The 27,842-nt window shown below is 38.7% G+C and overlaps 1 protein-coding gene across 3 annotated transcripts in view; it reads right to left on the bottom strand.

The window, feature by feature from the left end:
• The window catches only part of STK32A (serine/threonine kinase 32A), an 81,153-nt gene extending 54,361 nt beyond the window's left edge, over positions 1-26,792 (bottom strand). The window contains exons 1-2 of one of the 3 annotated variants that reach the window (XM_087709603.1): positions 26,375-26,792; positions 17,868-18,033 (exon numbers count right to left, since the gene is read on the bottom strand). In XM_087709603.1, coding sequence (XP_087565729.1) covers positions 17,868-17,919 — 52 coding nt within the window. In that variant the 5' untranslated portion in view covers positions 17,920-18,033; positions 26,375-26,792. The remainder of the gene's footprint in view (positions 1-17,867; positions 18,034-26,374) is intronic. The other 2 variants (XM_087709601.1, XM_087709602.1) reach the window with 2 other exon arrangements.
• Between the last annotated feature and the right edge of the window lie 1,050 nt (positions 26,793-27,842).

The raw sequence follows: 27,842 nt of genomic DNA, 5'->3' as shown, positions 1-27,842 counted from the left end.
TAGGAGTGTGTGTGTATGTGTGTGCGTGCGCCAGGGGTGGGTTTCTCACCCTGTTCCAACCGGTTCGGTTGGAATGGGGCCGGCGGCGTCCTCATGCACGCGCATGGTGCACGCATGCATACTAGCGTCTGTGCGATGCTCCAGCTGCTCCTGGAGGATCGCGCAGGTGCTGTATGCATCCTGCGCATGTGTGGAAGCGCAGAACTCATCAAAACCGGGTAAGGAGCGCGGGCTGGCGGGTGAGCCCTTCGTCGTTCCCGGAAGTTACTTACTTCTGGGTTCGCCGACCAACCGGTTCGCAGGGACCACCGCGAACCGGTTGAAACCCAACCCTGGCGTGCGCCCGTGCGCCCGTGCGCATGCATGTATAGCATTCTACCACACTAGACAGAAGTCCTCAGAATCAGTCCAACTGATAAGAAATAGCTTGTAAGATTCAAGCAGGAACAGTGTACACTGACTGGAACAACAAAGTAGCTGGCATGGTATGTGTACAAGAACATTTGCGCAGTGTATGTGCAAAGGCACTGTGCAAAAGCTAGACTCCCCCAAGTCCAGATGGGAGGCTCCACAGAAGGTCATGGAAAATAAAATGGCTAAGATCCTGTGGGATTTCCAGATCCACACTGACAGGCAGCTACTGGCCAATCAATTAGACATTGTGGTAGCAGACAAGGGCCAGAAGATAGATGGTAACAGATGTAGCAGCGCCAGGGGTGGGTTTCTGCCAGTTCTAACCTCTTCTATAGAAGAGGTTCCATAAATCTACAGTGCTGTTTAGAACTGGTTCCAGCTCCCTACCCCCACCCATCTGCACATCATCAAGATAAAGAGCGAGAGGAGGAATTCTGGGAGTTGAAGTCCACAAGTCTTAAAGCTGTCAAGTTTGAACACCCCTGGGTTTTTTTTTTGCTAAAGGGTTAGGGGTGCAAGGGTCTTGTAACTTGACAGCTTTAAGACTTGCATGCTTCAAATGCCAGAGTTTCTGAGCCAACATTTAGGTTGCTAAGCAAGAGTGTTGTTAAGTGAGTTTCACCACATTTTGCAAGTTGGCCACACCCACCCAGTCACATGACTGGCAAGCCACTCCCACTCAGCCACATGGCTGGCAAGCCACTCCCACCTGGTCACATGGCTGACAAACCACTCCCACAAAGCAGGCCACACCTACAGAAGAGGTTCTAAAAAAAATTGAAACCCACCACTGAGCAGTACCAAGGGGTAGCAACATCAGAAAGAAGTAGTATGAAAAAATGGAGAAGTACCAGGGCCTGAAGGAGGAACTAGAGAGGATGGAGGAAGTAAAGACCAAAGTGGTCCCAGTGGTGGTAGGAGCACATAGGACTGTGACTCCTAAGCCGGGAGAGTGGCTCCAATAGATCCCAGGAACAACATCACAGCAAACTAGCCAGAAGAGTACAGGGCCAGGAACAGCTAACATACTGTGCCAGAATAAGGTGACCAGATTTTAACATTGGTAAAGAGGGACACCATTGACCGGGGGGGGGGGGGGTTGATTAAAAAATTTTTTTTTCAGTTAACAAATGTGGCAAGAAAAATTGTAAAATGGGGCAAAACTCAATAAATTTCTCACTTAACAACATAAATTTTGGGCTCAATTGTGGTCGTGCATGGAGAACTACCTGCACTTACTTCATTCTGCTGTAGCATTAAATTTCATATAGAACAAGCTTGTTCTTTCAGAATTGTGGAATTGTTATATAACTGTCTACCTTTAGAAAAGTTTCGCTTGAGTTAAACTCAGCTCCTATAATTTTATTGATGTGTCGTAATTTTCTTAGCAGTAGTATGGAAATTGTCATTGTTGCTTTTGGACAATTTTTAATATTTTCCTATTAAATATACAGTACTGAGATTCCCAGGTGGATTCCCCTCCAATTATTAGCCAGGTTCAACCCTGCTCATCTTTTTGAGAGCAGGCAAAAACAGCCAGGTTACATCCCTACAAATTGAAAACTCTCTCCCTCCCTCTCTCTCTCTCTCTCTCCCCTCCCTTCCTCTCTCTCTGTCACTCTGTGTGTATATGTGTGTGTGTGTGTGTGTCTGTCTGTCTGTCTGTCTCTCACTCACTCACTTAATCAATCACCCTGTGTCTCTCTCTGTCTCTCTCCCTCCCTCCCTCTCTATCTCTCTCCCCTCCCTTCCTCTCTGTCACTCTGTGTGTATGTGTGTGTGTGTGTGTGTGTGTGCGTGTCTGTCTGTCTCTCACTCACTCACTCACTTAATCACTCACTCTGTGTGTGTCTCTCTCTGTCTCTCTCCCTCCCTCCCTCTCTATCTCTCTATCTCTCTCCCCTTCCTTCCTCTCTCTCTGTCACTCTCTGTGTATATGTGTGTGTGTGTCTGTCTTCTGTCACTCACTCACTCACTTAATCACTCACTGTGTGTGTGTGTCTCTCTGTATCTCTGTCTGTCTGTCTTTCTGTGTGTCTCTCCCTCACTGCCAACCTGCAGATGGGCTCCGGACCAGTGGAGCCTCTTCCTTCTTTTTAACCAGGTGATCTTTACTAAGACATTACAAAGAACCTTAATTACAGGCTGAACAAAAGAGCCCATCCGGGAAGGCGAGTAACATGAGGGCGATCCCTCATGTTACTCAGACCAGCTGAGCCTCCCTGGACGTCGCAGCAGCAGCAGCCCCAAGTGCGCCGATCTCGGCGTTTTTCGCATCAGGGCGTTCTGCAAGAAGAGGGAGTGAGTGAAGACCTTTTCTAGCCGGTGCAAAGGACTTCCCCAGACTTGCTTTGCAGCAATCCAGAAAAGGTCTTCACTCACTCCCTCTTGCAGCCCGCCCCATGCGAAAAATGCTGAGATGTTAAGCAAGGGAAACATCTGTTGCTTCAGTTAGAAAGGAAAGCAACTTCAGAGCTACGGCTGGCGTCTGGCCGGCAAAGGCTTCCCACTGACCTCCCCCCCCACCTCCAAGTTCCTGATAGATGGAATTATTTCAGCAACATCTCCCCCCACCACGGCACACACCCCCTCGCATGTCACCTTCGCTCCGTTCTCCAGGAAGCCTCATGGGGTTTTTTTGCCTTTAGGAATAAGAATGTTTAAAAGGCTTTTTTTAAAAATTTGGAAAAAAAAGATGATGCAGGTTCTGCAAGAGCAAATCTCCATCGCACGGCTACGTTTTTTTCTCCCTCCAAATAATGGTCACCACTTATTGTAGTGAGTCAGCCTCCTAACTTCAGTCCAGGGTCTGCAATTACCTTCTCTCCCCCCCCAACCCGCAGAAACAGGAGGGAATCGGTCATTATCATTAGCACTCTCTCCCACACCTGGCTTCCCCTTCAGAGGTAAGGGGTGGGGAAGAGCAGATCTCCCAGGGACACAAATATTCCCCAAGTGGCCACCACCCGCTTCTCGTAGCTCCCCCCCCCCCGAAAATGGGAGAGGAGTGAAATAATGTTATGCTTTGGAAACGCGGATCTCCAACGCCAGGTCCACGCCAGGAGGTTCGGGGCATCTCACCAGGCCACCTGCACAGCGAGCAGCTGCATCCACAGGCTCTGTGGGGAAAGGCGGGCCATGGGAAAAGGGAGCAAGTGCACTCCCCACCTGCCCGCTCCAATCTCGCCCGCCCAGTTCCCAAACCCTCTCTTCAGAAAGAGTTCCCCAGCAGCCTCTGGCAAGGTGTTTTCCCCACCCGCTCGGGCCGAAAGCAAATAAAGCAAATAAAATATAAAATGCTGGTTTACCTTTCTCTGCTGCTTCTCTCCCAGGCTGCAGCCCAGAGGAGATCCCTGTCCTAGTCTTCCTGCTGCCCTCGTGGCCCGGGGAAAATGGATGGTACTTTGTACCTTCTGTCTCCCTGTTGCTCAGAAAAGCAACTCCGGGAAGGTCCTTTGGTGGCGGCAGGCGTCCTAGAACCTGCCTGCTAGCAAAGGACCTGCCCGAAGTTGCTTTTCTGAGCAAAGGAGAGACAGAAGGGACAAAATACCGGCTGACTGGGATGGGTATACAGGGCTGTGGGCGGGGCAGGCTTACTTCCGGGTCCGGTCACAAAAATCAGGACTTTTTAAGAACGCCTGGGGACATGGGACAAATTGTGTGAAAGCGTGCCTGTCCCGCGAAAATCAGGACATCTGGTCACCTTATGCCAGAACCCTCAAAGTCCCCAAACTCTGGTACAGGGCCTGAGATTGAGGAAGATACCAACCATCCATAGGGGTGAGAAGGGGATTTATATAAAAAATAACATGTTGAAAACCATGAAAACTAGGAGAAGATTGATCAAGAGATTTTCTGATTCTTTAGATCTTTTTGAAAAGCAGGCACATTTTGGAATTTCATGAATAGTACGGCTACTAGGTAGGAAGTAGTTGCCTTTCCTAGTGTAGTCATGGTAGCACTGTTAGTCGCACAACAAAAGAGTCAAATGGATAATGGACTCTGGAAGATCACAGATAAACCATAACCTTGTGCTCCATGTTGGGGATTCTGCTTGTTCAGAGAAAAGTCATTACAAATGTAAATAGATTTTTCTGGTCGATTTCAGTTTCACATTTTCATGTACAGAGAAATAAAGCCATCTGCACAACCTTCATGTACAACCATCCTAAATACCGGTATGTCTTTGGGAATATTTCTTTGTACATGAAATTTGTACTTTGGGAAATATTTTACTTCCCAAAGTCATATTTTACTTCCCTTACTTCCCTAAGTCATTACAAAGTCATATTTTACTTCCCAAAGTCATATTTTACTTCCCTTACTTCCCTAAGTCATTACAAATGTAAATAGATTTTTCTATTTACATTTTCTATTTGGGAACTAAATATTTTACTTCCCAAAGTCATATTTTACTTCCCTTACTTCCCTAAGTCATTACAAAGTCATATTTTACTTCCCAAAGTCATATTTTACTTCCCTTACTTCCCTAAGTCATTACAAATGTAAATAGATTTTTCTATTTACATTTTCTATTTGGGAACTAAATATTTTACTTCCCAAAGTCATATTTTACTTCCCTTACTTCCCTAAGTCATTACAAAGTCATATTTTTCTTCCCAAAGTCATATTTTACTTCCCTTACTTCCCTAAGTCATTACAAATGTAAATAGATTTTTCTATTTACATTTTCTATTTGGGAAGTAAATATTTTACTTTCCAAAGTCATATTTTACTTCCCTTACTTCCCTAAGTCATTACAAATGTAAATAGATTTTTCTATTTACATTTTCTCTTTGGGAAGTAAATATTTTACTTCCCAAAGTCATATTTTACTTCCCTTACTTCCCTAAATCATTACAAAGTCATATTTTTCTTCCCAAAGTCATATTTTACTTCCCTTACTTCCCTAAGTCATTACAAATGTAAATAGATTTTTCTGGGAATATTTCTTTGTACATGAAATTTGTACTTTGGGAAATATTTTACTTAGGTTTCCTTTATTCGTTCAACCCATTAATACAATAAATAAATTCCATGCCAGCTGTGGGGTGTTTGGCCTTTGTGAAGAATATACACGGGGACGAGGGAAGTATGCAATGCAAATTTGAATCTAATTATCATTATATCTTTTCTGAACAAAACAGGCTGCTTCTAAGTTTGTGAAAACCTAAGCTGGAAAGGAATGCAATAAGCTGGACCCATAGGGTATAGATTAGTGTTTTGGTAGACTTTACTGTTATGATAATTGGATGGGGCATTGGTTCTTACCTGATACGCCCCTTCTCTGGGCAGGTGGAGACAGCGGTCATGCATGGGTTAATTCAGTCAGTAACCAATAGAACTGAGTCTATCAAAGTGATGTCATCACCTCTGAGGAGCATGCTCCTGCTTTTTTAGACTCAGTTCGATTGGAACTGGCTGTGCTAATCGCTTTCTCCTCAACTATTTCTTAATAATTGGATTGTTTAATTGAATTTAATTGAATTTCTCAAATTTATAAAGGAAATTGGTCTCTTCTAAATTGATTCTCTGATCTGGGCTCCTGTATGATAATTAGAATATTATTACAAGTCAAATAGGTTTTGAGCAAAGTTCCTGAAATGCAATCTGTCATTTAACTATGAATTACATGCAGAAACTTCCAGCAGATATTTCATATGACAACACTGCTAATACAGTAAGTTATAAAAAAAACATATGTAAAAGTCCCTTCATCAAGAATATGAGGTTGTGCAAAACAAGGAAAGAGAAAAATACCCCCCAAGTACTGAATTTTTTTAATAAGGGGAAATACAAGGTTATAAATATATCACCCACAAACCTTTGGTGATCTTTTATAAACTCTCTCAATCTTATCTGAAATACAGGAATAATTATTCTGGCTCCGACTATGCATCTAGTTACAAGTCACTCTATATCAAGATTGGAGAATTTCCAGCCTGTTTTCTCAGCCCTCTTCCCTTTGGCCTTGAACCCTTTGTTTTTCCAGTTGCTCAGTATAGTTTGCCAAGCATCTGAGCAGACAAGTGGGGGAAGCAAACTATAAATGGGGAAAATGTAATTAGTGCTTTGCCAAAAACCATATTAAGCAATGCACCATAACCTCAATATCACAATCGAACACCCTCTCAAGTTTCTAAATCACCCAAGAAAGAAGCTTTCAAGGTGTCCAATAAGGATGTCTGTGGCTTCTCAGAAATGGAGAATATAATTATATAGATAAATGATTGTATGTGATGGTAGATACAGTATCATCAATTGATGATATGAAGAAAGCAAGCTCAGCTAAACTGATGCAGGGAGAACGTACATGCCTTGACGGATGGAGAAATGTGTGCCTCAAAAGTGATTCCTTGAATATGCAGCTCTTAAAAGATTCTTCATGAGGGAAAGCAACCCATGGACTGAATTAGTTCCTTACTTCTCATCTGGCTTCTAATGACTCAGGACATTCTACTGGTTAAGAGGTTGGACTAGGAGTTGAAAGACCTAAGTTCTATCCCTCCATTAAACACAGAAGCTAATTGGGTGACTGGCATTGCTCCAGTCATTTGTTCTTAGACTTAGCCTCATCAGCATCCAGCTTTGCAATAAACCAGAAAAAAATAATAATAACCAAGATCCTTTGTGCATCATGCACTAACAAGTTTTGCCCTAAGAGCTAGGTGATCTCAACCTGAAAGAAATGGACCCTGCAACCAAAAGGACAAATGTTAAAAGTGACAATAACTTCTACATTAGCTTTTACCTCCTGCAAGGGTTGCTGATGTATAGTAGGCACACAATCTAGCCTTTAGCAATTTATCACTGTGGCGAGAGAGGAAGACACTGGATGTTGGGGAGCTGGGGTTTGAAACTGTTACTCACATATCCCATGACAGCTCCTAATTAAGAGGCTTGATGGCTCCTCCATCCAGAAAAATATTCTTTCCCTTGGTATGTTGCCCTAATCTATCCTTCCTTCTATTAGAGCCCTAGATACCCCCGTTCCATACAGTCCAGAGCTCACTTTATCTCAACAGCTGTTTGTTCCTAGAACCAATAATTACAGAACTGATTTTTCAGACACAACTGTAATCCAGCCTCAACCTCTTAACATATTCCAAAATGCTATGCAGATGGTGAAAAGGACTCTTGTAAAGAAAATGTTCAATATTTTACTGAAGTGGAACTTTAATTAATCTTGGAATCAGGTAATTGCTTCTTTAAGTATATCGTCACCCTAATTGTTACTGGGTTCAATTAACAAGAAAACAAAAATATTTAAACTAGGGGGGAAAGCTTGACTTGCCAATATTGAAATAAATTACTTTTGGCAAGCAATTCACAGGCTTCCATCTTAAGTGCCACTCCCTGGTTACAAAAGCCAATAAATGGAAGGTGTGTCACATTCCAAATAATCTTTTACCACTTCTGGCCCTGTAAAAATTGGCAATGTGAGCAGAATATATTAACCATGGAGACAAAAATATCAAAAAAAAATTTGAGGGCTCCTGATAAGGTGGAACAGCCAGGATCTCTAAAACCAAATCTCAACTATATAACCCCCATCTTGCCAATGGGTCATTCCATGTATCTATTTATGCTGTGCTGAAACTGTGCAGAACTACTTAGAGATAAGCAGCTGGCATGGAAATAATTTAATCCATTAAGAAAGTATTTATTTCATTAGTTTAGAAATGACCTGAAACCATTTACTTTTAATCAATTTTCTTGTTACTTAGAGTTAAGAATGACAACAAATTAATTCTCCTTTCCAGCATTTTTTTAGAGCTTTCCATTAAGTTTTGAAAAATAATCTTGAGATATGTATCACTCTACCCCCCATAATTGTGAGTATCTTTCCCAAAGGCTAGAAATCCTGCAAATACAGTGATTTCAACTTCCAAAATGTTAAACCAGAAACTCATTGAAAACTGAATCCTACTTTTTTGGAGGATATCCAGGACACCGTCCTGCACTCCTTGAGAAATTGGCAAGGTTGAAAAAGTAATATACAATCACTGCATGTTTACTCACACTCTTTGTCTAAAAGTTTAGAATTGAGAGCCCATGGCAGCATTCCATTTTTTCTTCATAAAAACTGATAGGAAGTAATTCAACTAAACCCATCAGGGAACTTCACTTAGTGGAACATTAAAACTAAACGTCTTCAGTAGCTATCTGGAGCTCTGACTATTCCCAATCCATCCTGGGCAATCTGTCTTTGAATGGTCTTCAGAAAATCATTTTCTCTCCCATTTTATAAAAATTAAAGTGATGAAGAAGAACTTAGTCTGTCCAAAGAAAAATAAGAATTTTTAAAATGGTGTCTTACATGCCATTTAAATGACTATAAAACAAACAGAAAATATAACTTATTTTACTAGGTAATAACAACTCTGATGGGGATTAATTAAAATTGCTCAGTTAGCTCATGATTGAATATTCCCTTCAAGACTTGGTACAATAACTTCAAATGTCTCCTAGCATAGAGGCAAGCAATATTCCTGAAAAGCTGTTAATTAAAGTAGGTTAGAAACCAAATCATAAAGATGGAGTTCACAAAGTCCCATCATTAAATTCTAGAATCTCTGAGTAAGCTTTTCCTTTGTCAGTTTCCATCTCCAGAAGAGATGTACCTCTGATAATGCTGCTCTACGTGACATAAATAATGGATCTCTTAATGCTGTAACCTTATTACCAGGAATGACATAAAGGATAAATGCTTTCTGAAAGAGACTTGCAATGACAAAACACTGAAGAAAGGTGTTGAAAAATCCCACAGGAAACTTCAACATAAACATCCATTAGCACTATATTTTTGGCTACTAGAGTCTGACAAAGTGTATATTGGTTGAACTAATAGTAATGAAAAGAAGCAGGGCTTGTCAATATTATATATAAAAAAGGTTGGCAGCTAACATGCCTCTTTTTGTTTCCCTGTTTTTTCTAATTGCTGCATAAATGAGTACAAAAAGAATATATGAAATCCAATGTTTTAAAAGGGCAGGAAAAAATGTGACCCATCAAAAGCGTGGACGGCAAAAGCGCGATCGACAAAATCGCGCCTTTGACGTCATCACAGCGCGACGAAAAAGATCGAAAAATTCAAATAAAAATTAATAAAAATTAAATTAAAGCAAGCCGATTCACATAAAGGTAAGGGTTAGGGTTAGGGTTAGGGTTAGGGTTAGGTTAAGGGTTAGGGTTAGCTTTAGAGCGTTAGCGTTAGCATTAGGGTTAGGTTAAGGGTTAGCGTTAGGTTTTTTGTTACTTTAACGGTTAGGTTTAGGGTTAGGTTTAGGGTTAGGTTAAGAGTTAGGTTTAGGGTTAGGTTTAGGGTTAGGTTTGGGGGGCTTAGGGTAAGGTTTTCGCTTTATTTTTACATTTTTCGAACTTTTTCGTCGCGCTGTGATGACGTCACAGCGCGCTTTTGTCAAGCACGATTTTGTCCTACGCGCTTTTGTGGTGGAACCGGAAAAAAAGAGCCACTGATTGCTATCAATATTACTAACCAAAAATGGATTTCCTAAGTAAAATGACCAAATTAGATGACCATCCTACATAGCATGAATTGAGTCTGAAGCTGTTTGGGACAGAAGCTACAGGTCTTGAGGAATGGGTGTGAGTTATTTGTTTATTTTATGTGCTGTCCATCTCATCTAAAGGTGACATATATGTACTTGCCTTCTCATTTTGTGCTCCCTGCCATATGCTTAAGACTCAGCAGAGCAATGGACACATTTCTTATTATAGACTTGTGGCAAAAAGAAGGCTATCGTGATGCCAAATAATCACTTATGAGGTGACATCTTTTATTTAGATTGTACTTATAAGAGAATCAAGCTATAATGGCTATGCAAACTTTTCAAGAGCTAATTTGCGATGAACAAGGACATTTATGAAGCGTCTCTTTCTTCTAAAGAACTTGCACATTATTTGCTATTAATGAAAAATTCTGTAGTATTCAAAAAGAGGAATTCTGCAGCCTATTCCTTTGAGTAATAAATAACATTAGGTATTTTATGTAGGTGCTAAGGTGCAGTGTTATCAGATTCACCAGAGATCACCTTACACATTACAATTGGGTTGAGTTTCTTGCTTTTTGAGCAGAAACATTGCAGAATAAATTAATGATGCTTGACAATCATGGTAGCTACCTGTTATGAGCCATTATGGGCAAAGGGCAGAATTCCATAATTTAAATGAATTAAACCTATGCCACCGATCTCTGGACTAGCATAAAGCTCAGGCAAATGGTCCAGTGGGGAAAGTTTGCAGAGGTTAAAAGGGATCGTGATATCAATTTTTAAAAACAGGAAAGACTGAACTGAATACAAATGTGAGGCAAGATCTATCAAATTAAGAATGACTATAGTAAAATCATCTGTACCAAGAATTCTGAAAAGGTGAAGAGCAGGGTTAAGAATCAAGAATGTCTTTGGGCTTGGAATTTGTGAAACCACAACTGGCAACTATTACTCCACTTTTTTCCACATGATTAAGTACCCATGACAAACAGCTGCTTCACTGATCAGTAAACAATCACTTGCCAGCATCATAAGAGTGCTACTTATCAGCAGAACTGTTAAAAGTGTCTCTGTTCTTAGGAAGAAGCTTCATCTATTTTTTAAAAGTTGGCTATTTCCATTGGAAAAGATCTGTCCTATTTACAAACAGAGGATTACTCTTGAATACTTTGTTCTATGTGGTAACAAATCATACGAAATAGAAAGGTATTGGTTATATATGAAACATTTAAAATGTTTTCCCACTCTTCATTACTATTGCATCCAACAATATGGATTTATCTCATGGTATCACTTTTCTCATACCAAATGATTCCACAAGCTTGAAGAGACTTCAAAACCCTGCACACATACAGTATGAAGAGATGGTGTTTCTTTTTTTTCATTCAAAGACTACAACTTTGTAGAAACTTCTTGGTCAGAACATCTTAGTTCCTGCAACATCATAGCAGTTTCAGACAAAGGACCCAATACCCTTCTCTCCACATTATTGGAAGGCGGTGCAATGGTTGCGGTTCAAAGGCAGAAAGATCCTTTGGAGCCTACAGGTATACTCACAATTCCAGAAAAAGCACATTTGCTTTCAGGAGTTGCAAATGGAGGCTCTGTTCATGGTTCTTTTTGCCTTCAGATCTGAAGTGTTGGGCCATGGCAGCTAATACTTTGGTTGACTAAATAGAGCTTTCAGCCCTGTGGTGATCAGGTGACAAGTCATCAAATTAAGCAGCCGGATAGAATACACCTGATTCTGATCTCCTTCATCAGGTTCAGTTCCACATACAATAAGATTGTTTCCTCCTATCTGACTGTGCCAAATTGTTTGCTTCAATCTATCAGCCTTTTGAAATGGACCAAAATCTTTTCCAAAGAGGGTTCTGAAAGAGAAATAATGACTCAAGATATACCGTATATGCTCAACCTCTATGTAAGTCTAGAACCAGTTTGGTCTAGTGCAGTGGTTTCCAACCTTGGCAACTTTAAGACCTGTGGACTTCAACTCCCAGAGTTCCTCAGCCAGCCAGCTTGTTGAAGTCCACAGGTCTTAAAGTTGCCAAGGTTGGAGACCACTGGTCTAGTGGGTAAGGCACAAAATTAGAAACCAGGAGATCATGAGCCGTGAAAGCCAGCTGGATGATCTTGAGCCAATCACTCTGTCCCAGCCCAACCAACTCGCAGCATTGTTGTTGTGGGGAAATAGGAAGAGGAAGGTGTGTTACATATGTTTACCACCTTGAGTTATTTGTAAAAAGAATAAAGACACAATATAAATTAACTAAATAAATAAATTCTCTTATGCAGTTTTCATGGGGAAAGGAGTTGTATTATTTCAAAAAACTACTAATGTATATTGGGTCAGCAAGTTAAAAGAAATATATCTGTTTGCCAAGAGAATCATTTGTTCTTTCAATCACCTTTCAGTTGTTCTAAATATTTTGAATATATCCAGCTGTTTATTGCAGGTGTTTTGTTTTCTCCATGGGGGTGGTTATTTCTCCAGCATTTGTGTACAAAACAGATTTTTAAATTAGCTTTCCCCAACCTAGTGCCATCCAAAGAAGTTGGGAATGTAATTCCCATAAACCATGGCATCAGATTGGTGACTACCGCTTTCAATTTCCTTTAACAGATGACTGAGGCAAAGATGATAGACCAGAAATTACAGTTTCTTCCTCAAATCCTCCACTGAGAAATAAGTACTCCAAATACTGGTGACACACCATCAGAGACTATTTATAGGAGATGTCAATGTGAAAGGATTGTATCTATAAGAATATAATTTGTTAGTAACCAGGAAAATTTCATGGTAGCTTTGCCCCATTATATTTTTCAATTACTTAAATGCAGACACACACAAAATATATCTTCTAAACAATAGCATTATTAATTTTGAAATCTAGCCAATAGTTATTCTAGCCAAATATGGAGTAATTGTTGTCCATGCACTTGGTCAGCATTTATTACAGGTTCTAGTGCCATGATGTGCAATAATGGAAATGGTGACATTCAGAGGGCATCGCTATAAATCTACAAACAACCTAATCATCAAAGAACATGTGCCAGCAGGTAGACCCCTGAAATGAAGAGACCAAATTTCCAAATCCTTGGAAACAAGGATCAAGGCATCCTCAAATGAAAGAAAATTGCCCCTCGATTCAGGAGATGGCAATTGGTGGGTCTCAGAACTGGATTATGTAATGCATATTATTGAACATTCAAACAATATATCATGGGTCCCTTTAATTTAGAATTTAGGCTTGGGCATGAGATGAAAACTACATGGGTCACTATATCAGGTTACTTACATCACATTCTGAATCCAAGGAATTCAGCCTTTCTAGTCTTGGTGAAACTTTTAGCATTGTTTAATACCATGACAATCCATGGTATATTTGTGGATCACCCAGATCTGCTGGGGGGTAAGCTTTACTGTTCCTTCCTTCCTTCCTTCCTTCCTTTAAGAGTTTGTGTTCAATTGTGCTAGGGGAGAAGTTGTTGAACAAATGGTTTCTCTTCCTTTGACAGTCCACTTGACTCATTACTATTGTTTGATTAGCAGGTAGAGACATTGAGAAGTAGAAGCCAAGTTATCACTCCACTTTGGTTTAGGTAGTCCATTCACCAGTCGTGGTCGAACTTAATTATGGAAATATATGCTTTTATCACCTGAATGTTGAACTATTGCAATGAACTAAGGCTGATTTCAAAGGTGATGTAAAATGGCAATTGATGTGCCATAGTCCACATATTGGAAGATTGAGATAATTCAGTAGCTTCATCCCATTCCCATAGGCAACTCCACAAGTAAGGCTTTCTTGGATTAATATTCCAAGATTGTGTGGCAGGTTTTAGCCATAGTTATTACTTTCAAAATAGTAAATACTCCTATGCATTTGCATATGTATATTTGGTCTTCCTAAGATTTGGTGAGATTTAATCAGTAGTGAGAGGTTTTGATCATTAGGTTGTATAAGTATATTACTGATGATATACTTGTATCAAATCAACAAAGGATATTCATCATACATGTAATAACCCTCAGATTTCTGCAAGAATAATTTTCCTCAGATCCCTCAAAGCTTAAATCATTGAATTTTAGAGGTCATCTAATCAACTCCTTGCCAACAGACAAATTCTATTACAGTTAATTGTCAAACCCAACTCAGCACTGGTAATGGCATGAAATCATCTATCTTTTTTCTTGAAGAACTGAGAATGAAAAGTGCATACATTGACTTAGATTAAGTGTTCCCATGCCACAATTAATCTGATAGAGGTGGTTAAAACCTAAACCTGACTTGAAACTTGAAACCATTTTAATTTTCTAATAACTTGCTAACAACTTCCTCCCCCTCCCAAGTCCCAGATTCCAGTTAATAATATTTTGGGAACAATCCAATTATTAACATACAAGATTGAAACATCTTTATAAAAATGGAGTAGTTGCATTGCAAATTAAATCCTGAAATTTGAAAAGAATCTAAGATGTGAGCTATCTTATACCTGAGTGTTTCAAGTTGATCCATGTTTGCATAAGAATACAGCTTAATTATGTAGCAAAAGAGGAAATTAAGGAACCAAGAAAGAACCTCTGATATGGAGCCATGAAAGACATGCAACCATTAAAACAGATGACAGCAGAGCATAAGCTGAGAAGAACAGAACAAGTGAGTTTTGAAACAGAGAGAGGTGTGACAAGATCTGTTACAATAACATTCATACATGTCAACCATCAGACTTCCTGAGCTGCCACCACAAAATTATGCTTCAGCTCACAAGTAAACACACCTTTGTGGCCTTTTCCTAAGCATTATTCCCTTTAAAAGATAAAAAGGGCAAGGCTGAAATGCAGGTGTAAAGATTGGTTAGGTCTATCATTGCATCATTATTGGCAGAAAGAAGGATCCTGCTGAGCCAGAATTTGTACTGAGATTAAAACTGTTCAACAGAAAATTTTTAAATGCCTCTTTTTGAAAGTTATATGAAGAACTCCTGAGAAAGAGGCAAGAAAGGAAAAGTTCCATAAACAGAAAGTTCATAATCTGACCTGAAGGATTAAACATTAGAGTTAATGGTTGGGGTTCGGTAACTATCTCATACATAATCAATACCTTTCTAAGTTAAAAAAAAAACTATTCTCAATCATTTATATAGGAAAATGTTCCCTGTAGAAAAATTGTGTCAACAAAAGAAATTTGAAGCCTAACTCTGGGGTTTCCTCAGTGATAGGTCTGGCTTGTATCTAAAAATGGCTGCCTATCTCCATCTTTAATCAGTTATATTTATTTGTGAGTTAATTTGGTTATTGCAGCTGTATAAAAGCCGAGGTGGCGCAGTGGTTAGGGTGCAGTACTGCAGCCCACTTCAGCTGACTGTTATCTGCAATTCAGCGGTTCTAATCTCACCGGCTCAAGGTTGACTCAGCCTTCCATCTTTCTGAGGTGGGTGAAATGAGGACCCAGACTGTGGGGGCGATATGCTGACTCTGTAAACTGCTTAGAGAGGGCTGAAAGCCCTATGAAGCGGTATATAAGTCTAACTGTTATTGCTATTGCTATTGCTATGTTCATCAGATTTTTTATAGGCTTCAATGTTCTAATATGTTTCTATCCAGTTTTTAGAAGATGGGCTTAGAAATGAATATCAAAACTACCCTACCCTCATAATTACTACAATATTAGCAAAATGTAATTAAACCACCTTGGGAATAGAGTGAAAACTTATAGAGCTAATTTACAAGGTGGGGTGGGTGTGTCAAAGGCATTTTGTTCCACTCCTCAATTTCAATCCTACAGCATATTTTTTCTGAACTTCATGGGAATGGCAAAAAGACATCCTATGTTCTTTGACTATCTTAGAAAATTATGAGTTCGGCCATTTTTCCCCCCTGAGAATTTTGGGAAGCTCTCAAACACCTCCATTTATCATACACTATATTGCCAAAAGTATTCGCTCACCCATCCAAATAATTAATTCCTATACCCAATGAGGTGGGGATTGTTAAACAGAACCAGCTCCTTTTCAAATAGCTACTCAACTTGCTCAAGGCAAATCATTGTCTGTGACCAGATTTAGCTCTCAGGCTGATTTGCTATAGTCTCAATCTAGTCTAGTCTCTAATTTCAAGTAGAGCCCATTGAAAGTAGCCAATTGTACTCCTCTCTGCCAGGCTGCCTATAGATATATGCAGAGGTAGGAGGACCAGGCCAAAGGGGAATGGATAACAAAGAAAAAGATAATTTTATTAAAAGAAAAAAAGATTTTTCAAAAGAGAGAAACTGCATACCTTACCTACCTTTGCTTCAATCCAATTTTATTGCTCACCCACCCTATCACTGGTATCCCATTAGTTTATTCCCAAGGCAGAGGTTCCTACCAGTTCGCACCTATTCGGTAGAACCGGTTCGTCAAATCTACCGAACCGGTTAGAAGAGGCTCCACCAGTGGACCCAGAAAGCAGGCCACACCTACAGAAGAGGTTCCAAATTTTTTTGAAAACCACCACTGTCCCAAGGGAATGCATTCTTCAAATCAACAACAATGACACATTATTTCACCCATGCCTGATGTTATTACACTCTGTCACAACACCCCAAACATGACATTTCATAGAACTTTTAAAAAAGCCCAGACTAAATAAAATGTAAAACTACAGTTACCAAATGTCACCAGCTGGTAACTAGAGAAAACTAACATTGGCACCTGGCTAATATCCCTAAGGACTTCATAGCACAGTAGCTGCCTGTGAATTGAAATGCCCCAGAGTGATGTGAAAATCCTTGGCAATATTTCAGAAAGTCTGGCTGTTTTTCATAGTGGATATGAAATAGGCAGATATTAAGTTGCAACCAGATGTAATCATAGTTCAAGTAGATCCCCTGAAATCAGAAGTACTTAATCCAATTTATTTCTCTGAAATTCCTCTAAATAAGGCTATATATGGATATAACCCATAATGAATATAGTACACTATAAATAAGCATGATTAATAAATACCAGCATGCTGTTTTTATATAACACTTGCAATAAAATTTCCTCTTCACTGTTGCATATTCCCAATATTATTCCAGAATAATATTCTGGAATATTATGATCTGAAATAAAAAGAAGCTTTGATTTCTTTGGATCATCCATTGTAGGAAGAATAATGACTACTGCTACCTGTGTCAGATGCCTATAGTATGTTGTCTAGTGTAATCAAGCTCTGTAGGAAGCAGTCATATACTAATAGTATTATTGGAAGGATCCTTGGAGATAATGGTGGCCCACAAAACTGCTTCCAAGATCTCCCTCAATAAGACTTTTAACTGTGATATGCATATTTCATACATTGTCAACCATGACTTTGTTATTGTGTTTCTGAAAACATATGCAAAGAAAGGAACCTCCATAATTTCAAAGGCAGAAATTGAAGACATAGTATTAATTTGTAATTGATCATACTCACAATTCATTAAGAAGTAACAGAATAGTTCTCATATACAAAATAAGAAAATTTTGATCCCAAAACCCTACAACAGTTCACCAGAGATTCAATTCCAGTCTGTAGTTTTGATGTATCAGATAGCAAATCAAAGTACCACTTTCAGATCTGCCCCAGATCCTTAGCTGATTCCAAACAGACAGGGAATTAGCAACAACAAAGAAACAGAAGAGAGCAAGCCCAATGAAACCAAAACACCTGGTGGTGCTCCATAACTATCACAGCGGCAGTTGCAATAAAGAATTCCATAGATAAAGCTCCATTATGGCATCTCAATGTGTCTTTTCCAATATGGTGCCATTTGTAATAGACAATAGATTCCATTACCCTCCTACAGCATGTCAACAGGCTATAGTGGCTGACAGAGATACCTACTATAAACCTATATAACAGTTTGGCAATGGGCTGGGGACATTTAATTTAGCAATGCATTTTAAACAACACAATCTTCATCTTACCATCTTCATTCTCATCGTATATTGGTGACTTGCTAGAGGTGTTAGCGCCCATGTTGTACTTGGCTACAGGTTCTGCATTTACATCATTCTTTAGAAGAACAGAGTAAGAGAACAGCTATTTCTTCCCTCAAACTTGGCAGATCTGTAAATGTGCTTCCGATTGATCCTGGAGGAAAAAAGAAAAACAGCATAGCTGCTATCAGAAATAAGCTTTTGAAAATAGATTTAGTCCTATGAATAAAAAGTTTCTTAGATTAACCATATTCATTTGACTGAAGCCCTTGGCATGCTTCTGCCATTGACAAAACAGCTACGTATCCTAATGAATTTCAGCTACTAAATATTCTTCCTTTTTATGTCGTTTGGATATCTTCATAGCATTAGAATAAAGTTATCAGGTGCAACTTCAAAAAAAAGTACTGAAATAAATCTTACCTGCTTTATCTAGAACTGAACTGGATAAAAAACCTTCCCTATTTAATATTGTATATTCAAAAGAAAGTTCACTAAATAAATACCTTCCTGGAATACCTGAAATTAGAGCACAAAACTCAGATATAATAAGATACATTTGGAACATAAATTTCATATTTGCCTCCTTTTTTCTTATTCAAAACCCAGTACCTATTTTATGAGGTATCTTTTCATAATCAAGCTAAATGCTTTTCACTATGACGTTTTGATTCATTGTCCTTTCTACAGTATCTTGGCTGTGGAAATGTCTATTACAGCACTTGGAAGCAATACTGGAACTTCAGGGCACTTTAGGTATAAATATAATTAATATGGTCTCAGCTTTGCATATGATGGCAGATGATAAATTGTTTGCTCACGGGAAAAGTTCCTTCTATCCATACGCTTTCTTAAATAAAAAAGAGCTTTTATTTACTCCTGGAGACAGAGATTGCCTTATTCTACTAGTATTGTTACTTTGAATGGCGCCTACTTTAAAGAATTAAAGGTAACACCTGCACACAAAATGAAAACTTTGGTAGTCATAGTATGAAGAAAAGTCATTAAACACCCCAAATGTGATCTTAGAATTGTACTAGGAAGAAAATTAAATGCCTGAAACTCTCCTATTTGAATCTTTAAAAAAAAGATTGGGTTGTAGAGCAGTATGATTTCATAGGCTCTACACTACAGTACAAGGTTGTACTCAAAAGGATTAAGTAGTAAATGTAAAAAAATGTAAAAATAAATAAATAAAACCAACCTCTTTCCCAAGTTCTGGGAAGATATTGCCAGACACATTGCAAAAGACTAAATGGATACTAGTCAGGTGCAAAACTACCTTCTGCACTCCTAATATTTTTATATTGGTTTTTGGCTTCTAGAGTATGTTGTAACCTGAATTATATACAGTATGTATTGCTAAGTTCAAATGAAAAACTTAGATTATATGAACTTTGAGCCTCATTTGGCCATGGGCAGCTTTGTTATTCTGTTGCCCAGACATAATCTTCTCTAATAGAAAGGAAAATTACTGTGGTGATGCAGGAAAGTATGCGTGCACTTGCTTCAGACAATCTGCTAAACCACAAATTGTATTTACAAATCACTATTTCATGCATCATATTACCCAACTGTGACTTTTCCAGTATATCTTCATTAAGAACATTGTAGTTTAGTAATGTATGAAGACCCAGTCATGGACTAAGATGTAATAAGTCAGGTATAACTTGACTTGTCTTCTACTAATAATCCATATTTAGGAAATTTCTGGCTAATGGAAATTGTCACTAATGGAAATTGTTTCAGGGGTCTTCCCCCCTGCTTATGTATTATGATGCCATCTTTCATTTGTATCACTGTTTAGTGTTCCCTGATGGCTCTTATTATAGCTGTAATTTGTTCAGTTTCCAATTTAAATCAATTTTATGGCCTTTAGCCAGCAAATAAAACAGAGATAAAAAGAAGGGAGGGGAGGGAAAGAGTCAACATTTGCACAATCTGCCTATTTGAATTTTTCTGCTGTTGGGTATATATTTTTGGGACAGGAGATGTTATCACTCATGATAAGCAAAAAAAGGAACAAAAATAAGCATCCACAGCAATCCATCTGAAATCCTTTTGGCAAGATCCCCTCCAAAACTTTGATGCTACTTTAAGTAATAAAACTTTGCAAACACTGTAAGTTTTATAAAAATAACCTTATCAGTGATCAGAAAATCAATGCAGAAAGTATATCCACCAATTGCTGCTAGAGGGGGCTAAAACAAGTTGTTGGCATAACATTGTAGAAAACCTGAAATATATCTATATAAATCAGTTCTACCTCTTGTGTGCCAGAGGGAAAGTTTCTGAATAGTTTTAAATTGACCGTCAATGTTTTAAATTATCCTGTATATATTCTGTGTAAACTGCCAACAGTCACTTTGATTGTGGTGTGATAGAAATGTGTTTAATAAATAATAAATTATATAAAAATGAGAGTAGCAGCTCTTGTTCCTCGTTTGCCTGCTACTAGTGGTAAAAATATCTTCTTCTTTTTGCCCAACAGCAGATAAATTCACACAGGCAAGTGGTACAAACTTTTATTAATCAATCACTCAGCTCCATGAATATTAATCAACACTCCAGTACATGAACATTGCACATACAGGTGAAACTCGAAAAATTAGAATATCGTGCAAAAGTTTATGACTCATTTATTTCAGTAATGCAACTTAAAAGGTGAAACTAATATATAAGATAGACTCATTATATGCAAAGCAAGATAGTTCAAGCCGTGATGTATCATAATTGTGATGATTATGGCTTACAGCTCATGAAAACCCAAATCCACAATCTCAGAAAATTAGAATATTGTGAAAAGGTGCAAAATTCTAGGCTCAAAGTGTCCCACTCTAATCAGCTAATTAAGCCATAACACCTGCAAAGGGTTCCTGAGCCTTTAAATGGTCTCTCAGTCTGGTTCAGTAGGAATCACAATCATGGGAAAGACTGCTGACCTGACAGTTGTGCAAAAAACCATAAGGAGGGAAAGCCTCAAAAGGTAATTACAAAAGAAGTTGTATGTTCCCAAAGAGCTGTATCAAAGCACATTAATAGAAAGTTATGTGGAAGGGAAAACTGTGGAAGAAAAAGGTGCACAAGCAGCCTGGAGAGGATTGTCAGGAAAAGGTCATTCAAAAGTGTTGGGGACTTTCACAAGGAGTGGACTGAGGCTGGAGTCAGTGCATCAAGAGCCACCACACATAGACGGATCCTGGACATGGGCTTCAAATGTCATATTCCTCTTGTCAAGCCGCTGGGCTAAAGAAAAACAAACCTGGTCTCTTGCTTCACTAAGTCCTCTTTTCTGATGAGAGCAACTTTTGCATCTCATTTGGAAACCAAGGACCCAGAGTATGGAGGAAGAATGGAGAGGCACACACTGCAAGACGCTTGAAGTCCACTGTGAAGTTTTCACAGTCTGTGTTGATTTGGGGAGCCATGTCATCTGCTGGTGTTGGTCCACTGTGCTTCATTAAGTCCAGGGTCAACGCAGCTGTTTACCAGGAGATTTTGGAGCACTTTATGCTTCCTTCCGCAGATGAGCTTTATGGGGATGCTGACTTCATTTTCCAGCAGGACTTGGCACCTGCTCACACTGTCAAAAGCATCAAAACAAGGACCGTGGGATTACTGTGCTTGATTGGCCAGCAAACTCGCCTGACCTGAACCCCATAGAGAATCTCTGGGGCATTGCCAAGAGAAAGATGAGAGACATGAGACCGAACAATGCAGAAGAGCTAAAAGCCGCTAGTGAAGCATCCTGGTCTTCCATAACACCTCAGCAGTGCCACAGGCTGATAGCTTCCATGCCTTGAGGCAGTAATTGCTGCAAAAGGGGCCCAAACCAAGTACTGAGTACATATGCATGCTTATACTTTTCAGAGGTCCGATATTGTTCTATGTACAATCCTTGTTTTATTGTTTTATTGATTGCATGTAATATTCTAATTTTTCATTCTCATTGAATTAAAGCAAATGGACAGCTGTGGTTTCATTGCAGTTGGCTTTTTAAACATTTTAAACTTTCTAGGTCTTAGGCATATTTTTGTATTGCAGCTTCTGTCTTGATCATATACAGTGCTTTATTTTATATGATTTAATCCTTTAATCCACTTAGTTAAAGCATTTTTAACTGAAGTATAGACTGGCAAATTAGGTAATGAATTCTACCAAAGACTCCAGTTTATTTTTTTCCTTATCCATCTATTGTCATCATAGTCCGCTTATTTTTAGTATGTTTTAATTCTTTTTCCTTTTCCAAACTCTTTCAACTTTAATTCATCAAAGTTGCACTATTCATTGAAAAGCACTGCTGCCATCAAATCATACAAAGCTGGCCCTCCAACAAGTACAGGTAGTCCTCAACTTACAACAGTTCATTTAGTGATGGTTTGAAGTTACAGCGGCACTGAAAATAGTGATTTATGACCATTCTTCACACTTATGACCATTGCAGCATCCCAATGGTCACGTGATTTGCCTTCAGATGCTTAACAACTGACTCATATTAACGACAGTTGCAGTGTTCAGGAGTCATTTTGCAACCTTCTGACAAGCAAACTCAATGGAGAACCCAGATTCACTTAACCATGTTATTAATTTATCAACTGCAACTATTCATTTGACAAATGTGGCAAGAAAAGTTGTAAAATGGGACAAATTCATTTTTTTAAAAATTCACTTAACAGCATAAATTTTGGACTCAATGATGGTCATAAATTGATGACTACCTGTACACAGAAGGAGGCAGGTTCCTCAGACAATAGTCTTACTCTGTATGGTGCTGAGCCTTTCTCCTTTCATGTGAATTAAGCTGGGAACTCTGTCATCATACACTCTCTAAACTAGGCTACTGCCCTTGGCTACAATAGAAGATACCGACACATCTCCAGCATCGAAGTGAATGGTCCAGTTCCATTCTGTACAAGGCACTGATCAGACATAAGCTCACCTTCAGCTGCAGAGTATCTTGAACTGGCTTTGAACCAAATTCAAGAACATATTCTTAAATATATAATACCACTTGGCTCAATAAGTCATGAGTGCACAGTAATACTTAAACAATAAGTATGAATTACTGAAGGGTAGGTTGATGGTTTTGTAAATGCTGGAAAGGATGCCAAAGAATCAAGCATGCTTTTCCTAATAGGAGATGTCTTTCAATAGACTTGTCCTCCTGAGGCATAGCGATAGGAGCTAGAAGAAGGATAGATGAAGACTGTGCATCTAGCGAAAAGCTGGGACATAATGAGAAATAAGAAAATAATAAGAAAATAAGAGCCACAGCATGTGCTCTGCACTCAGATGTTCCCAGATTTGGCCCTAGCACACTCAAGTAGGGTTGGAGAAAATCTTGGGTTGAAATTCTATAGTGTAATTGCCAGTTCATGTACGGTAGATAATACTAAACCCAGTGGACTAATAAAAGTTTGATTCAGTGCAGTTATTTCCAATGTATTCGTCCTGGTAGAAGAAAGTTGGGAAGAAATCCATCTAAGTTAAAATCTTGGTAGAGTTCACAGGAGGAAATCTTCCATTCCCAACTCTACACACACACACACACACACACACACACACACACACACACACACACACACACACACCAACTCAGTCAATAAAATAAGTGACATGCTTTTGTGGTATTATGTAGAGCTTTCAGGATTTCCTTCATAATAAAGCCATTTTAATAGAGTGTTTATTTAAAACAGCTTGTCCATTATCCTAAAAATCCCGTGACCGATTGCAATTCAGAAAAGTAAAACAAAAATACATTTAAGTGAAATAAATAATACGGTAATTTGCTTGCATAGCAATAAATTTAATAACGCTGACAAAGAAGTATTGAGGAAGCAAAACAGTCATATTCTTGCGGTACCTGTTGAATTCTGAACATCTTTTCATCTAAATAACTTAATAGCAAATAATAAGAATACTAAATAGTATTAATAGTAAATAGCTGAATAGGAAGTAGCTTTTCATCTGACACTATAAGGCAGATCATATTGAAGTCACCCTGGAGAAACATACATTAAAGTTAAGGGGTCAACAACCTATATAGGAGATTTGAAGCAGTTCACACAGTACAGATAATTTCTGAACTTGGTGAAATTAGAATTAACCTTTTCCTGAATTCCAGGTTCTATGCTTTGCCATAATTCACTGAACAATCACAGTTATCAGACTTGAAGTTATTAACCATCTATTATATTTTTTTTCATCCCACCTGTCTTATTCTTACTATTAGTTCTAGGAAATTATTTATTTCCAAGTTTGCATATAAAGATTTGCACCTTAAGAAAACTGAAACTGCTCATGTGTAGACAAACATATGTACTGGGAATGAAACAGTTTGTAAATATAATGCATTAAACCATATTTATAAATATAACTTCATTGGAATAGAGACTATGGGAGATTTTGTTCTCTATTGATCCAATAATAAAATGATTCCACAATCACGTTTTAAAATTATTTGTACTGGAAAGTGTAAGGTTTGGGTTTTCACCAAAGATGTCAAAAAAATGAAGAATCCCAAGCAACCCTAATAGTACATATAGTATCAATGGTCTCAGATTCAACTCTGAATTATCTTGAGGTCAAAGGATGAGTTAACAAGTAGAGAAATATCTCCTCCCATCTTTCCCCTGAATAGCAAAATTCAAATCAAGCAGCTTCTCCTGCTCCTTTCTTATTGGAAAATTTCAGTGCATTTTTTCTCTCAATAGAATGTTACAAGTCTGAAAAAAACCCACACCTGATTATGTTGGAATAGCATAATAAAACTGTATACGTACATCCATCTGGGCCAATTAATAGCAAACTGGTTTTACCACAGTCAGTGAATAGAAACTATTGTTTAATTTTTAAGTCTAACTGAGAGCACACAGTTTTACATTTGTTAAAAGGTTCACTGGAAAAGAAATTCAGAGGGGCGGAGGGGCTTTTTCTAAAAACAAAAAAGGGTAGATAGTAGGAAATATAAAAGCCTTCTTATATTGGGGATTCGTTCTTTTGTTCGATTGATTGCTAGTGAAAATCAAAAGACCATAACCTGATATAGTGATGACATTTAAGATGTCAATACTTTACCCCACCACAAGCAATGTATGAAGTCAGTTCCTATATCTTTTATATGAACTTGTTACATAAGGATATCTAAAGTTGGAAATGAAAGATCACTGAATGATCAATTGAAAGATGAAAATTTCAGGAGGAATGCAAATCATTGTCTTTTTATATTTTACAATTGTATACGAAGTTTGGTTTTGCCAAGTTTAGTAAATTTGAAGAATACTCTTCAACCTTGTACAAATCTGTTGTTAAAACATGAATTACCCTACTTTTAGGTATGTTTTCTGACCTTCTTCCTCTTCATAGTATTTCAAAGTGGATTCTCAATATGTTTACACAATAGTTATGAGTTACTCCCAGGAAAATAGAAAGTATCTTAAATAATTGGCACATATCTTACAGTATTGGTTTGTTCCTTAATGTAAAGTTCTATCCAGTCCTTACTTTACAAAAAATAAATCTCCATTTAACGTCAAAAGAGATAACTGTGACAAATAACTTTAAACAACATTATCTCATATGTATATAAATAAATATATCTGCAGATGGTTTAGATAACTGAAGACCAGGTAGTGACAAACCTTAAACTTTATTATGAAGGTCTTTATTACATTTTATACATGTATTATTAATTCAATAGTCCTTTCTTTATGGCTCCAGTTTTATGCACGATGTGATGTCATCTTTTATTGTTTACAATAACCAAGGCTCCATTAACAAAATAGTGAGTGGATTAATAATGGAAGGAAAACGTAGGAATGAAGAAAAGGGAATACATAAAAAAGTAGTTGATTTCAAGTTAGTATATTTTAGAGAAAGTGCCATGTTCAGGTAACAGGCATGTCAAACTATCCAAGGGAACTCAGTGGGATGGTTGTGGTTGTTTTAAAAATAAAGCCATTTATCATCTTAAAGAGAAAAGTCAAGATTCTTTAATTGAATCTCTAACCAGATTGGTGCAAAAATGTTGAAGGAGAAAAACTAGTTGTTCTTTTTTAAGTTATATGGAAGTCATTTAGCTTGTGAAGCACAACTATTAAAGAGTTGTAAATATGTAATTTAAAAGCTTAAGGCTTTTCCGTAGGAAGAAACTTGGCCAGCCCTTTTCTAAAACACTGCTCAGAACAGCCTAATCTCTTGGCAATGACTCGTTGGCTGCCCAATTGGAGCCGGACCCAGATAGCCTGCAAACGCACCCCAGGAGCCTCTTTAACTATCATCTTGGTTCGATCCATTCTGCTGTCACCAGGAATAGCCTTCAAAGTTGTAAACCGGGAGATGTGTGTGTTTGTTCGTTTGTTTTTTTTAAGTGAAGCTCCAAGAGAGTTTCTAAAGTCACCAGCGGATCGTCCTGAGACAGAAGGCGCTGCTTAGTGGTGGAAAACGTCTTTCAGGATGAAAGAGAGAGAGAGAAAGAGAGAAGCGCCTTTTCTTACCTTATTTGAAATCAGCCACAGCGCTGGACGGAGCCACGGACCCGCATCAACCTCAATAACCCGAAGCTGCAGGTACTGGCAGGAGAGGCGGAGGAAACGTTGCTCACCTTGTGTGGTTTGCGCTCGGCCAAGGTTCCCTTTTGCTCAATTCCCGGTTGCCAGCAAGGACGCTGGGGAGCAGAGCCTCGATTGCAGGGAAGGTCTCCCTTTTGCAGATCGCAGGAGGAGCCTTGCAGCAATCACTAGGGGGTGAAACACACGCCAGACAACAGAAAACAGTAGCGAAAAGATGTACGGACACGCGCACAGAGGACAAGGCAGGCAAGTCGTTGGAAGAGCCCCGGGGGAAAGAAAAAAAAGAGGCAGGGATGAGTGAAAAGCAGCGAAGAGCCACCGCAATTGTGATTAACGCCGGTCGGAGTGGCAACTTTTCTGCGGACGAATCAGAAGCGCGCTGGCTGCCACTTAAACGTCGCGTCGCCTCAGCGCTTTATGCAGATCAGCACTTTTCAGAGATCCCCTTAAGAAGTTGCTTCTCGTGTCCTGAACGGGGACTGCCGTCTTCAGCCCGGTTTTTTAAATTATTATTATTATTTGTAAACTGGTGCGGGTGACACCCTCCTTCCCACAGTGAAATAGTCGGAAACAAATGCAAATGATGCTGCATAGAGTAAAGAGAGTCGCGGCCGATGAACGAGGATCCGTCCTCCATCCCCCGATATCTGCATTAAAACGATGTGGGTGTACAATATCATGCAGCGGTGATTTGTCCCCCTCTTCGGTGACTCTGATCCGGGAAGGAGTTCCGCTAATTCTTTGGCCCGAATCCAGCAAAGCATTTAAACCTTCTGGAGGAACTAGCTGTTTCAAGAAACGCTCTCCATATTTTAAATCAGTGTTTCTCAACCTTAGCAACTTTAAGATGTGTGAACTTCAACTTTCAGAATTCTGGGAGTTGAATTCCACACATCTTAAAGTTGCCACGGTTGAGAAATACTGATTTAAATAAAAGTGTTTCTAGAAAAGCCTTTCTTATCCAGATGCCATTTCCCCAAATCCCCAGCTAGAATGAGCAAAGGTTATCTGGCTGAGTAGTACATTTGAAGAACATAAAAGTTGGGGAAAGTTAATCTAGTAACATACACTGTAAGAACATGGGATCACTATGTAAGAACTTTGTATGCTATTTGCCTTTCCCATTTTCTTTGAGATGCAAGACAAAAACGTTCCTCTTGAACCAGATGCATCTTGGGTCACTCCAGTCTATGCAACCAGCCCTGTCTTGATATATAGAAAGTTGGAAGGGAAGAACTCTGGACTAAATATTAGTGACTGGACTAGAACTGCAATTTAGAATATTCCAATAACCTCTGATGTTAAGAACTACTTGTCAGAAAAATTGATAGTTCTTATAACAAAAATATATTGTCAATATGTCTTGTATGTGTGCCACTCGGTAATAAGCCCA

Source organism: Thamnophis sirtalis, unplaced genomic scaffold (assembly GCF_051295495.1).
Source record: "Thamnophis sirtalis isolate CommonGarterSnake01/CBP01778 unplaced genomic scaffold, rThaSir2_p1.2 scaffold_3, whole genome shotgun sequence".
NCBI classification, from domain to species: domain Eukaryota; kingdom Metazoa; phylum Chordata; class Lepidosauria; order Squamata; family Natricidae; genus Thamnophis; species Thamnophis sirtalis.
The sequence above is the reverse complement of the archived record's forward strand: the minus strand, read 5'-3'. Positions and strand labels throughout refer to the sequence as shown.